General features: G+C 45.7%; 1 protein-coding gene across 4 annotated transcripts in view; it reads right to left on the minus strand.

Annotated features, from left to right (window-relative positions):
- LOC138570267 (reticulocyte-binding protein homolog 1-like) overlaps positions 1 to 15,272 on the minus strand; it is a 312,256-nt gene that overhangs the window by 179,473 nt on the left and 117,511 nt on the right. For all 4 annotated transcript variants that reach the window (XM_069649037.1, XM_069649035.1, XM_069649036.1 and 1 more), the window contains exon 3: positions 12,821 to 12,919. In XM_069649037.1, coding sequence (XP_069505138.1) covers positions 12,821 to 12,919 — 99 coding nt within the window. The remainder of the gene's footprint in view (positions 1 to 12,820; positions 12,920 to 15,272) is intronic.

The raw sequence follows: 15,272 nt of genomic DNA on the forward strand, positions 1-15,272 counted from the left end.
CAAGGTGGATTTTTCGATTAGGTACTCATATGTATGGCCTAAATGAGGAATTTATCCCACCCTTATAATGGTGATACATACCTCGTTGACATCTTAGTATCCGACAACTTAACCTGATAAGTGCGTTCTAATGTGTCCAAATATTATCTGTATTCTTTCCGGTTTTAACACAGAATTTTCTGAACAACTCCAGTTTTAACATTGTTCGCAGCCTTTCCTCATTTATTTCAGGACTAGCAGTTTGTTTCACCGGCAGGTGCCTATTTATATTTCAGTAAAGCATGTCAACACATTAGGCAGATCGTATCTTTTGACGCGCATTTTTTTTGCATCATGTTCTTCGTTGTGCCCGGCCGCTTTAGGTGCTTCGCACACTTTGAGGCTCCATGCAGACACCCACTGCGCTACCGTTAGGTCCCGTTTTCCAGGGCATTGACTGTCCTGCAGGGTGTGTTGCACAAAACCACTCGGGATTGGCTGCGCTCTGCAAGCCAATCGTGACAGAGGTGTGTCAGTCTGACACTACCACGTCACAGCGAGGCTTCCCATACGCTACGCGTTACCTCTCCTTCGAGGCGTCATCACGCTGCAAGCTCCAACATAAGGTATGCTCGCAACATAGCCCTCTCTGCCAGACGCACGCAGGCACTTTTACTGACAGCATCGGTTCCGGCTACATTCTTTTGTCCGTGCGAGTGGACGGTAAGCTTTCGTGCTCGCACTGTTCTCTCCCTACGAAACCATTTCATTCTTCAGCACTCTAACGGGCTCAGTAATTAACTTTCTTCCTTTTACAAACTCATGCACTCTATGTATTCTTGAATATTATGCATGATTTTGATGAGCTTTTTAATGTAGATGCTCTTTAATTTGCTATGGCTTTGATGAGCCCAGTTATCTAAGATTTTTCAACTTGGTATTAAACATGTTCTACTTCCTCTCTTTGTTTTCCTTTTTTGCGTAGATCAGTTATTTATTACTGGATCAGCGTCCCTTAATTGGACATCCATTTGCCAACAACTTGTGGCAGTCCTTCTCCCTTCGTTCCGAAGTTGGAATTTTGATACTGGCCTTGTGAGAATCAATTATACCTTCATATTCAGGTATACCTTTTTCTTTCACATTTTTCTGCCTCTAATGCTTCCTATGATGAGCTATTTTCTTACATTATTTGACTTTTAGTGATGACTCTCCTCAGTCCATGCTGCATCACGCTCCACCCTGAAGTTGGGCTTTGCATCTAGAATTTCTGCCTTTGATGAATTCCACCCACATTCATTTTGGGTAAGGTTCCCCTCTTAGGTAGATTCCAATTAGTAGTCTGATTAAATTAACAATTGCTTGGCCTGAGTGGTTAGGGCCTTAATACTTGATAAACCCAGGTCATGTGTTTGAGAAACATACAGCAAGTCACAGTGTTATCTCCGTGTTTTATTTATTATTTTATGTACATATTCATTATGTGATGGATTGCTTTGTCTGCTTCCACGTAGGGAATAACATCAGTTACTCGGCCCCGAGGAAGGCGGTTCTCTAAAGAGGCCCTACAGGTGGCCCGCCGAAACGTAACAGTGGTCTCATTTAGTTGAAACTCATTCTTTTGTTTTCATTATTGTTTGAGACCATGACTTCTGCACCAGAATAATGTGAAATGTTTACGTAGGCAGGCCTGTATTATTGCATTTATAGTATTTCTGCACTTGGTTGTCTTTATGCTCTTGTTTCAGGCATATTCAAGCATTTGTTCTATGCATCTGTTGTAAATCCTTCTATTATATATTTGCCAAAAACATAGGAGTTTGTGTATTTGTTATATGTATTCACTTTTGTGTAATAATAAAATTGTAATATATTTTTTCAACAAGTTGTGTTTGATGTGATTCTGCATTGCTCTGTGTTTCTCTTGGACAGCCCGGGTAGTTTCAAGTTAGGATATCCATTTGTTGGTTACTGAGGTAACCACAATTAGTAGCTTTCTCTGAGTTTACTTTTCACAGCTTGTGCACAGACTCCAGTACCTCAGGACATGCAGTGTGTAGTAGTATACACATTTCCTCCAGTACCTCAGGACCATGCAGTGTGTACTAGTATAAACATGTCCTTCAGTACCTCAGGACCATGCAGTGTGTACTACTCTGCACAAGTGCTCCAGTACCTTAGGACCATGCAGTGTGTACTTGCATACACATTTCCTCCAGTACCTCGGGGCCATGAAGTGTGTACTAGTATACACATGACCTCCAGTACCTCAGGACCATGCAGTGTGTACTACTATACACATTTCCTCCAGTACCTTAGGGCCATGCAGTGTGTACTAGTATACACATGTCCTTCAGTACCTCAGGACCATGCAGTGTTTACTAGTATACACATTTCCTCCAGTACCTTAGGGCCATGCAGTGTGTACTAGTATAAACATTTACTTCAGTACCTCAGGACCATGCAGTGTTTACTAGTATACACATTTCCTCCAGTACCTTAGGGCCATGCAGTGTGTACTAGTATAAACATGTCCTTCAGTACCTCAGGACCATGCAGTGTGTACTACTATGCACAAGTGCTCCAGTACCTCACGACCATGCAGTGTGTACTAGTATACACATGACCTCCAGTACCTCAGGACCATGCAGTGTTTACTAGTATACACATTTCCTCCAGTACCTTAGGGCCATGCAGTGTGTACTAGTATAAACATTTACTTCAGTAGCTTAGAACCCTGTAGCCAGTATAGAATAAGCTTGTCTTCCATTACCTCACAAATCAGCAGTCAGTACTATGGCAGACATTCATTCCAGTACTTCACAACCCAGCAGTCAGTACTATGGCAGACATTAATTCCAGTACTTCACAAACCAGCTTTCATTGCAGTGTTCGCCTTTTATAGACACTCCCTTTCAGCCAGGGCCATTTTAAGGAATCGTGGGGCCCGAGGCACAGACTCCTTTGGGGCCCCCTCTGAACCAAAGAAATTACGGGATACAAAATCCCTGGCCGCCGCCCAAACATTGGGATCACAACCCACAGCTTGACATTTTGTCTTGCGGCAATGAAAATAAGCATGGATTCTTCCTACCACTCCTCCTTACCCTCTTCAGTCTATCTGGAATTGGAATAATAAACAAGCAGCATTTGAAGGGCAACATTTTCAGTCCAGGATGAGGGAAGTTGTGTTCAAGCATAAGTACAGGAAACCTTTTAGCAACATCAGCCACGAGAAAGGTGTAGTTAAAATGCAGGGCACAGATAAGTAGCCGTATGAAAAAGACACACATACCCCAACATAGCGAGAAGACTCAGATTAGCAGTCTCATTAAAAGTGAAAGTGCTCAACCATGTAGAAAGATTGCATAGATTTAGGATTTAAGTCATAAGCTATGGTTTTGAAGTGGTTTTGCTATTAGTGAGCAAAGAAACAAATGGCTTTGTCGTGGGCAAGATATCAATGGTCACGATTATTATATACAATTCAACATTGTAGCCATTAAAACCATGAGTGAGACTTTTTTAGAAGAGCACGCACTTAGAACTAAATGACTCTTAGACAAAGATGGCCTGTTTCTCGGCTAGGTGTAAATTGCTGAAAATGTCGGGTTATATTTTACAGACATGTTCGGTAATTAACACCTATTCTGATGGTCTCTGATTTCACAAAGGGCGCACACAATGTACCAGCTCAGGAACCTGTGCGCCTGTTGCCAGTATTGGCTGGCAACCACCAGTCCTGCAAACAGGTCGTTTGATTGTGTACTCTGGTGTTGCGGCTCCACATTAGTGACAGTGTAAAAACGATGGACACATGCACTACCTCCTTTAGCGGTGGTATGTTTATTGCGCTATCTTGCACTTTCACTATTGTGGAGGAGTGTGACAACCTACCATACACATCTAACTAGACATGTGTCTCTTTGCACTGAGAAAACACGACAAAGTGCTTCTCAATTGTGTTGGTTTTAAGTCAATATATTGCACATAATAGAAAATAACTCTGCAACGTTCCTATAATGACCTGATTATTGCCTCGGGTGGTGTTGGAGTGAGGACTTTGTGAGGATCGTTTTGCAGTGCTGCAGAAAGCTTAGAAATAAATGGAATGCAAAAAGGTGTGTTTTGGGGAGCGCTTCTGTTAAATTGTAAATGTGCAAATATATGAAACTGCTGCCGAAATCTTGCAATCCGGCCATTAATTATAAAAACACAGAGGAGATGCAGGCAGTTTGTGACACAGCAGCATCGTCCTCTGCACCAGCGCCCAGGGCCACTTGAGAATGAGGATGGTACATGGGCATCAAGAAAAGGTGCAATGAAGCATGGTGTGTACCATGCTCACTGCACCCTGAACAGGATTGGGCCCTAAGAACGTTCAGAAGTTTACAGACTGGAAATGTGGACAGGTTCGGCAAAACAAGACTAAATGAGTTGCCCAGGATTACACATGTTGGTTAGCAGGTGAAGCTGAGATTTGAGCCCAGTCTGCAATTCCTGCACTTGACCACATTATTTCCCAGTTCTTATCATAGAGCAAGGTGCAACTATTTGTGAGTGTATCACTTTCATGAACTAAAATAATGCCTTTTGTTTTAAGAACTGACTTGGAAAGTACACAATTCACATACTAGCCAAATATGACAACATTTAAAAACAACATTAGAAGTATTTTATGCAAAAGGAAATGATTCTAGCTTCATTTTCTCTTACACCAAGGCGGGAATACTAGCACCACAATAGGAATTGATGTGAGCTTCAACAGTTTCATCTGGGATTTCCAATTGTATTTTAAACCTTTAAACACACCCGAAAGACAGAATTGAAGACTGTTATTTAGTATGTGCAGAAGTACCTTTCAAATTGCATAATAAAGCAGACTGTTTATTTCCAAATGAGCAGACTAGAAACTGTTTGCCAGAGGTCTGTGACATTTGGTTGTCTCTCTTCTGTCTAGATCGCTTCCACTCAAATGGCCTACATGAAAATAAATATCAATCAGTAGGGTAATCAATGCCACCCGTACAGCACAGTACAATACAGTGGCATAAAATGATTTGTCCAGGATCACTGTATCTTCGGCTGGAAAATTTGGGATATGTGCCTCAACACTTTGGTTCCAGTGTCTCGAATTTTACAACCTAATCACCTCTCCCTACTAACACTGTATGCTGCTCATTGGCAAGTGGTTGCCACTTTTAACAACCCATATTTGTAGTTTGTAGGTTCTAGCCGCAGATTTGTCATCTCTTTATGGGCTTCGGTTGGATGTTTTATCCAGATTGCTTCAGATTGGCGCTTATTTGCTCTTAGGTTCTGGAGGTTCTCAGTGAAGCAAGAATTGATATTGGAGATGGATTCAGCTTTGCGAGGTACCAGTGGGTGTTAGGCAGAATTGCATGCAGTATCGTCTGGGAACACCACACCCACTTAGGACTACAGATGTAAGCAAAACCAACCTTTGCTATAAGTCTGTACTACACAGTTTTTGGTAGCGAGCTGAGCAGCCAGGCTTATCTCAAGAGGGAATGTGAGCAGTAAAAGGATGTTACACAGAGGTCTTTCAATCACAGTGGTTCAAATAGACACTTACACTCAATGGCCCTCATTCCAACCCAGGTGGTAAGTTCCCTACTTTACCACCATGGTGTAAACTCTGTTTACACCATGGTGGATGGCGGATTTACCGCCCCATTCCAAGGTTAGTGGGGCGGTAAATCCCCAATCCCCATTTACCCTTCCCCATTCCCATTTTTGCCCCATAGTGCATAATGGGAGTGGGGAAGGCGCTAATTACGGCACCGTAAATTACGGTGCCGTAATTAGCGCCAAGGACGCTTAGCGCCTTGGTACTTAACGCCTGCTAAAAGCAGGCGTTAAGGTGGAAATCAGGCGTTAAGGGTTAACGGCGCCGACGGCGCCGTTAAACCCTTAACGCCTGGGTTGGAATGAGGGCCAATGTTTCTTGGTAAAACACTTATTAATTTATTAACAAGTCATTTAGAAAACATTCACTAGAAGGAGGCCACTTAATATTATACACAAACACACTTTAACACCAAACCAATACGTTTCTGAGTAAATTAGGCTCCCCTGAAATAGGAGCAAAATGGCATTTCAGTTACTTTTAATGGGAGTAAAAAGGCACATGTTAATAGAATAGATCACAATCTACTTTCTTAGGCAGTGCAAATAGTTTTAGTTCACTAGAGGACTAGATTCAGTTCAATAGGCCTAGGCCAAAGTCAATGGACTACTGTCTTGGATAGAAAGAACATTTGCAAGTTGGGAAAGTTCCACAAACTTTCACCGCGAGAGGTAAGTTCTCTCAATCTGGTTGGCACAGTACCTTAATGTGAAGAAAAAGATGTAGATGAAGACGTTGGATCATGGCAGTTCCTGCAGATCTCACTGTTCCTGAGCCTCAGTCGTGGGGACAAGAGGAAGGGCGTCGGGGGACTCCTGCACTGTGCAGGGACTGGTCAAACAAGCTGGCAAATGGAAGATCTTCGGTTTAAGTAGCTGCCTTCCAGCACACAAGCTGGTGTCCTGTCCCCTGGTTAAACCTAACCAGCTCTGAGAATGGTATCCAGGTGGCTTACGAGTTGATTGGTCCCACCAACTCAAAGGAAGAAGTTGTCCTTGAAGGGGCTTCTCTGTCGAAATGAACTTAGCAATTCAGACCTGCAGCAGGGCTTCACCGAGCAAACCAATGGTCCAGGAGTTGCAGAAGCTGTCCTCTTCCAGCTCGTCTTCGGTTCTTTCGTTCCAGTGGTCGACTCTGCTTTCCAGTCCAAGAGACTTGCCTTTTAAACAGTTTCCTCCCATTCATTCCAGCCTAGCTGCCACTCACCCAGCAGGGTGGCTGTCCTTGCCGTACAGTCAACCAGCCAATCATGCCAGAGTGCATTTGGGCCTCCTAGGAGACTAAGCACAGGGAGTTTCAGGAACCTCCCTCACGTCCTGCCCACCCTAGACACTCAGGCACCAGAGGTGGTCTTCAGTCCTGAATCCTGCCAAAGGTGTACGAACAAAGGGACTAATCCTGGTTTGGCGCGCAGAGACAAACACTAGAAGGATGTTTCCAAAAAGAAAAAAGGAGACCAGGACCTGTTTAAACAAAGGGGCTTAAGGCACCATCTTGAAAAACATGGCTCCCGCAATTTTTAGCTACCAGTGTTCGCGGCCGGGAAATATGGTAGTTTGTTGTAAAACCACTGACACCAGCCATTTCGATAGGAAAGGGTAGCATTTCACTGCTACATGAGTTTCCAGACACAGGGGATACTGGGTAACCCTCCAGCACTCTATAGGAAGATAGTGTGTGCTGGGTCTAGGAATTTAAAAAGACTAGTAAAGTCAATTTAACCTTACATTCTCTGGGAAACAGTAGTTCATCCCAGAGAAGGTATTTAAACCTTTTGGAGGTCTAAAAAGACATCCCTGTGTCACTGCACTGAAGGTGCTGTGTGACACAAATAAAAAGATTATGCCTATGGAGTTGTCTAAAACTTCATAACTAAAGAATTAAACTCAGAAAACAAACAGAATTAAAAAGTTCAAAGCCCCAAAGACAGCTGGAGGGCTCTAAGGTTGAGGGAATTATCACATTTATGAGAATTCTCCCTAACAGTGGGCAACCATATCTGCAGCTGTTTCCATGGTTTTAATGCAGAGATCTGCCAGTGCATCTGGGTTATTAGCCCAGTGTGCCAGTTGTTCAGGATGGAGATCGGAGACAAGAGGTGAGATGCCATTTTTGGTGATTTTGCGGGAGCTTCGGGCCCAGGTCGGTGGTAATAGGATACCAGTATTGTGGTCATCCTGTGCTAGAGGTATGTTGAAGTTAATGATGAAGAGGTCAGACCAAGGGCAAGGGGAGATGCCACTGATGGATATCTCACACTTTAATTCCATGGCAATCATGGCACTCATATTTATCAGTATGCATTTCAACATTCGGCATGGCACATGATCTATATATAACCCACAGGAGGGTGACGATACTACAGGATCTGTGCTATCATGACTGCACAGTGAACATACAAATCATTATGGGATCAATTGATCCAAGCAGAATGTACTGCCCAGCAACAGCCTGGCTGCAGGCTTGGCACCTCGGCAGCTCACCATCAAGCAAGGTATGTGGTATGTTGGTTTTGTAAAACAAATGGGCACCGACTGATTTCAATCAGGCAGCCATGTGGGGCCCATCCAGGGTGGGGGCCCAGGGCACATTCCGCTTTTGCACTCCCATAAAGACGTCTCTGCTTGCAACTGGCTGGGGTTGCCTTGATCTAATTGCAGCGGCTAGCATAATAGGAAGTGTGGGCCTGAGAGTACTGATTAGCCTCAGATTAGTACTTTTCAAAAATTATTTATTTATGATGTGATTGTAAAGACTGGAGGGGGTGTGTCTGTACTCCTGCTCTCTATATGGTAGAGGAGAGGGACAGATGACCCCAGCCAAGATTCTCTATTGTTGGTAGCAATGGATGAGCAATCAAGGCCTATCTTCTCAGGAGGTGATGCGGACTGGTTCTTAAGTACAGTGTAGACCCAAGACCCCACAAAGGAATGTCCACACACTGTATTACTGAAAGCAGTCTTTATATAATTAATGTTCAAGGTTATGTACACTTATCACAATAACTTACTTTGTGCTCAGTTAAACTACAATGGCAAATATATACAGTTCTAAGTGGTACCACAATTATTATCAGATTTCATTAAAGTGTATCAACTGTACTCTGGTCAAATGTCACACAAATCAATTAATAAAGGTAACCAACAATAGACACAGGAGGAAAGCAGTTGGTTAGAACAATTGGCAGAATTCTGGCCCCTACCACTAGACACAGTTGTGTGTGGAGATCCCCCCAACTGGGCACCCTGTAAGATAAAGATATATCACAAGCCCAGTCCATATACTGTTCAATGAGTCTTATTTCCTTCTAAAGTGTTTCTACCACCCCAATGTACCTGGAATAGCAGAGTTCCTCGAGGAGGCGTTGATGGATCCTTCTTGAGTGACTCCCTTTAAAGCAGGAGCCACGGATCGTCGATGGGCCTCGAAGAAAGTGAACTTGGCTTTGATGATCCTCGATGGAAAGTTCGATGGCGTCGAGGCAGCAGTTTCGGTCCTGGCGGTGCTCGGTGACGACGAGTCAATGACGTCCTGCAAGGATGAGGCGTGCGGGGCACCTCGATGTCAATAGTTCAGGACCGCAACGAGTTTGTGAAGAACTTTGGCCCAGCAAGGGCGTTGAGTCGTCCGGCGTCTCTACAGTGTTTGGGTGGCAGGAAACCCAACAGCAGATGCTCCTCGGTGCGTTGATGGCCTGGCCTTCTCCGGCAGGATAAGGCGGTTGGCGGTGCGGATAAGCGCATCCGGGAATCAAATGTCTTAATCAAGGGAGCGTTGCGGCTTCGGTCGTCGATGGCATGGCCTCAAGCGGTCCCCGCTTCTGGGCAACACGGGTCCGACGGGCCTCCAGCGGTTATAGCAAACCTGTGAACCCTGGTCAACGATGGTGGATGGAATGTCTGATGCTTCTCTTCATTCTCCTCATCAGTCCCGGTCTCCGGTCGTCAGCCTGTCGAGGGTCTGACTTCTAGGGAGCTTCGGCAAAGGTTAGTAGTGCTCGATGGTCCCTCGGAGTTTGGGAAGAGGGCGCCTAAACAGGTCCTCCCTTGGATCAGTCTCAACGTCACAGCGGCTTTCAGATTGTGGTGAAGGTAACAGCAGTCAACCTTCTTCTTTGGGCTTGGCTTCGAGATCAAGCATCAGTTTCGACTTCAGCTTCTGAATGAATTCTAGCAGTGAGAGGCCCCCAGATATACTAGTTGATCTCCCATTCATTCTGCTGGGTCACACTCAGGCAACCAATCACTCAGAAGGGAATTGAGCAGTCAGTCAGCCAATCAGGCTCACAGTGCATTCAGGCCTTTCTCCTCCCTCTCAGACACTCACAACAAGGAATGTGTATTGGGACAAGCACCCAGCCATTCAACACTACACACTGCATTCATACCAGTTTCGGGCAGGGCTGCCTCCGTCATTGTGTTTCATACCAGAAACCAGACATCCACAACAAGAAGTGCATATTGGTCAAACACTCCATTCACCCAGGTCCCACCCACAGGGTGAACCCACAACATACAGTCACTGGGAAGGCTCCAGCCAGTCTGGCCTGGACTTCACTACAATACCATATATGCAACGTCCACCCAAGAGCCAGTCAGAGGGAAGGGACAGAGTCAGGGCTTTCCAGGCCTTTGGGAAAACAAGGTAACAGGCAATAGAAAGCAAGAGGCCACAGGGGCCATCTTGTTTCCTATCAGGAATCAACTGATTCCAATGGCAGGGCCTGGGTATCCCCAAAATGGAGGATACTCAGAGCACCTGTCAGATTTGGCATGGAGCTGCCACCTCCTCATACCCTGCTCTGTGGGACACACACAGGTTCCCAAAAAACATACACTAGGGCACAGGGTTGTACCCCCACCCATGTGTGCCATAAGGGTATCCCATGGGTCTGTACACCGAACCAAGAATAGGAAGAGCTGCACTGCCAGGAGTCCCACATGGACTCCTGGACAAAAAACAATACAGAACACAAATGAAAAAGGACTACAGGACATGGACAGGGAGGCCCTGTCCCTCCAATGCATTTCCAGCATCACAGTGATGAAAATCACAAAGAGGCCCCAAAGCGCAAAATAGCCGAAGGCAATAAATAAATACATAAGAGTAAATGAGATCAGATCCAGGCAGTAGCACAGCAGAAGATCAAGACAAGAAAAAAACACTAATGTTAGAAAAGCAATGTCTTTCGTCTCTTCCTGAAAGTAGGGAACTCAGAGATGAGCCTGAGTTCAGGGAGAAGTGATTGCATAGATGAGGTGCTATAACGTCAATAGAGCGACCTCCATGGCGCGCCAGCTTAAAAGGTGATGGCCCTCATTACGACCCTGGCGGAGTGGGTTTACGCCAGCGGTATTCGCGGCGGACCCGTCCGCCCTACTACGAGTTCCCGTAGCGCCATGGAGCGTTTTCCGCCTGGTTTTTCCGGGTGGAGAAATCCATGGCGCTACGGGACCTTGTTGTTAATTACGCCACCGTATTTTACGGTGGCGTAATTAACGCCTTCCCCACTCCCATTATACCCTATGGGGCAAAAATGGGAATGGGGAAGGGTAAAATGGGGAATGGGGATTTACCGCCCCGCCAAGGTCGGAATGGGGCGGTAAATCCGCCAACCCCCATGGCGGTATCGGCAGCTTTCCGCCGTGCTCCATGGTGCATTTTGCACCACGATTTCCGCCAGGGTCGTAATGAGGGCCGATGTCTGTAGCAATGCTTTGGTGGAAGAGCGCAGTTGCATGCCAGGTCTATAAACAATAAATCAACCCTTAAGGCACTGTGGTGCACTTCCATATGCACACCTATGCGTGGTGGTCTGCACTTTGTGCTGTATTCTAGCTGCAACTGGAAGCCAATGTAATGTTCTCAAGGTGGGTGAAATGTGCTGGTGACGAGAAATGTCCGCAACTAACCGAGCAGCTGTGTTCTGCACCACTTACAAGCATATGGCAATAGTGACACTGTGGTGTTCAGACAGCAAGGCACTGAACTGTCTAAAAATATGAAGATGGTAACTGCATGAGTTAATGGTGGGGTTTATATGTCCAACCATGGACAGAGCTGTACCAAGGATGACTCCAGGAGATTTAGCTTAACACATGGGGCCTCATTCCGAGCTGGGCGGTAAGGGCTACTGGGCACCAGTAAGGAGACTGGTGCCGGTAATCCCTTACCGCCCAATTCCAAGGTCCCTTGGAGGGGACCATAAAGGACGTGTGGTCTCACCACACGTTCTTTACGGGATCCGTTGAGGGACCTTGGAGCTAATAACGGGCCCGCAATTAGCGGGCCTGTTATTAGCGCCTTCCCATTGAGCCCTATGGGGGCTCAAATGGGAATGGGGAATGGCATTTAGAATGGGGATTTACCGGGTCGGCCTAGGGCAGAATGTCCCGGTAAGTCCCCTCTCCACCACACCGGACACGATTTTGGAGGCAGCCATGGCGCTAATAGCACCAAGGCTACCTCCAAAGTCGTAATGAGGCCCATGGTCTTATTAGGACAATTGTTCTCAGTAAAATAATCATAGGTTTTATCAAATAGTTTTGCCTTAACAATGTGGCAGTGGCAGACATTTCCTCCAGTACCTAAGGACCTTGCAATCAGTACTACGAGAGGCATGTCCTACAGTACCTCAGGACCTTGCAGTCAGTACTAGGACAGGCAATTTCTCCAGTACCTCAGGTCTTTGCAATCAGTAATAGGACAGGCATTTCCTCCAGTACCTCAGGACCTTGCATTCAATACTAGGACAGGAATTTCCTCCGGCACCTCAGGACTTTGCAATCAGTACTAGGACAGGCATTTCCTCCAGCATCTCAGGACTTTGCAATCAGTACTAGGACAGGGATTTCTTCCAGTACCTCAAGACCTTGCAATCAGTACTAGTACAGGCAATTCCTCCTTTACCTCAGGACTTTGAAATCAGTACTAGCAAAGGACATTTCCTCCAGTACCTCAGGACTTTGCAATCAGTAGTACGACAGACATGTCCTCCAATAGTTCAGGATTTTGCAATCAATACTAGGACAAGCATTTCCTCCAGTACCTCAGGACCTTACAATCGGTAGTAGGACAGGCATTTTCTCCAGTACCTCAGGACCTTGCAGTCAGTACTAGGACATACATTTCCTCCCTTACTTCTTCACATAATGCTACAGTGAGTTTTGTCAGATGTGTTCCTTTCATTACCAGTTTGGCTTCTTCTTCTTCTTCTTCTTATTTTCTATTTCCTTCATGTATTCATCATGTCCATGGGTCACACTGATGTTCCCGTTGTGGGTCACGAGCCTGAAAGTAAATGGTCACATGGTAATTGACTTTAGTGGCATCCGCACACTGAAATGACTTTAACATCACAAAACCACCGGCCCTTGTGATCTTTGTTACCCGTTCAAAGAAAAGACAGGTGGAGAGAGAGCGCTTAGATAAAAGCAGTGATGGTAGAGGCTTAAATAAAGAAATGGAAGGACGAGAAAGACGAAAGTAAGAGAGGAAAGAGAACTACAAGGCCTAGAGGAGATAGAGAAAAAGGCAACTGCACAGAGGAGGGAAAACTATATATCGAGAGAGAGAGAAGTGAAAGATTCAGAAGGGAGAGAAAGGAGAAACAAAGGCATGGGGAGGAGGGGGTGTGAAAGGCTCAGAAGGAAAAGAAAACAGATGAAAGGCATAGAGTAGAATGGAAAGATGTTAGAGGCATGAGTGCTGGAAGCAGCCGTGGTATAGAGGAGAGCGTGGAGAAGTCCAGGGCATAGAGAAGTGAATGCGTAGAAGGGAGAGAATGACAAAAGGAAGAGAGGAGAGAGAACTACAGAGCCTAGAGGAGATAGAGAAAAAGGCAAGCGCACAGAGGCGGGGGAAAATATGAAAGTCCCAGTAGAGAGAGAGGGTGAGAGAGAGAGGGAGAGAGAGAGAAGTGAAAGGCGCAGAAGGGAGAGAATGACAAAAGAAAGGGAGGAGAGAGGAGAGAGAACTACAGAGCCTAGAGGAGATAGATAAAAGGCAACTACACAGAGGTGTCTGCGGGTGAGAATATATCAACATCATAGAGGAGAGAGAGAAAGAGGGGGAGGGATATAAGGGGGAGTGACACAGTGAAGTTAAAAGCAGAGAAGGGAGAGAAAAGAGATCATAGGAATAGGGAAGAGGAGAAAAGCAGAGGTCCTAGAAGGGAGAAACGAGCTAGAAATGCAGAAAGGAGAGTGATAGATGTGAAAGGCTTAGAAGATAGAAAATGAGAGCATCAGCATAAAAAAGACAAGAGAGAGAGAGAGACAGACAGAGAGCGAATGAAACAACCTAGAAGGGAGAGGAAATAGATCAATGCCACACAGGCTAGAGAGACCGAAGTGAAAGGCCTAGTGGGGAGAGAAAAGAGCAATGGCATGGAGGAGAGAGAGAAGTGAAAGGCTTAAAAGGGAGAGAGAAGAGAGCAAAGGCATAGGGGAGAGAGCAGTGAACGTCTTAGAATGGAGAGAGAAGAGAGCAAGGGCATAGATGAGAGAGAGAAGTGAAAGGCTTAGAATGGAGAGAGAAGAAAACAAGAACATAGATGAGAGAGAGAAGGGAAAGGCTTATTATGGAGAGAGAAGAGAGCCACGGAATAGGGGAGAGAGAAGTGAAAGGCTTAGAATGGAGAGAGAAGAGAGCAAAGGCAAAGAGGAGAGAGAAGTGAAAGCCTTAGAAAGGAGAGAGAATAGATAGAGAAGAGATCATAGGCAAAGAGGAGAGAGAAGTGAAAAGCTTATTAGGCAGAGAGAAGAGATGATAGGCAAAGAGGAGAGAGAAGTGAAAGGCTTAGAATGGAGAGGGAAGAGACCATAGGAAAGAGAAGAGAGAGAGAAATGAACAGCCTTTAATGACAGAAGAGAGCAAAAGGCAGAAAGTAGAGATGGAGGAGTGAAAAGCTTACAAGGGAGAAAATGAGAGGATAAAGTGAGAAGGGAAAGGCCTAGAAGGGAGTGAACAGACATCACAGGCATAGAGTACGGTGTGAAGATGCAAAAGGTATAAAGGAGCGTCAGAAGCAGTCAAGGCTTAGAGGGGAATGTGAAGAAGTAGAGGGCCGAGAGGGGGGAGAGGAGAAACCAAAACCATTAAGGAGAGGGAGAAGAGGTCAAAAGCAAAGAGGAGTGAGGGAAGAGGCCACAGGAGAAGAGGCTGGAGGCATAGAGGGGAGAGATGAGTGGTCCAAGGTACACAAGAGAGATGTGATGAAAGGCTTGCAGGGGAGGACAAAGAAAACAAAAAGCATTAAGGATAGAGAAAATGGTCAAAGGTTAGGGATAAGAGGTCAGTGGCATGGAGAACAAAAGCTAAAGACATAGTGGGGAGTTGAGAGAAAAGACCAACGACATACAGGAGAATGTGAAGAAACTGAAGGCAAAGGGCGTAGAACGCGTTCAACGTCATGATGGGGAGAGAGAGGCGGGGGACAGCATAGAGGGGAAGAGGCTTGGGTACTGGCAACGAGGCGCGAGAGAAGAATGAAGGGGAGATGTTAAGATGGATTTTTGAACTCTGACCTGGAGGTGCAGAAGTTCAGAAGGCCAGCCTAGTTTCTTGGAACAGGGTAACCTCTGGACAAGCCAGACCAATCAGGGTAGCCGATGGCGGCGGTCAAGACTAAGTCTCAAGAGGG

This window comes from Ambystoma mexicanum, chromosome 2q, assembly GCF_040938575.1.
Source record: "Ambystoma mexicanum isolate Mex_15411 chromosome 2q, UKY_AmexF1_1, whole genome shotgun sequence".
In the NCBI taxonomy this organism is placed as follows: Eukaryota; Metazoa; Chordata; class Amphibia; order Caudata; family Ambystomatidae; genus Ambystoma; species Ambystoma mexicanum.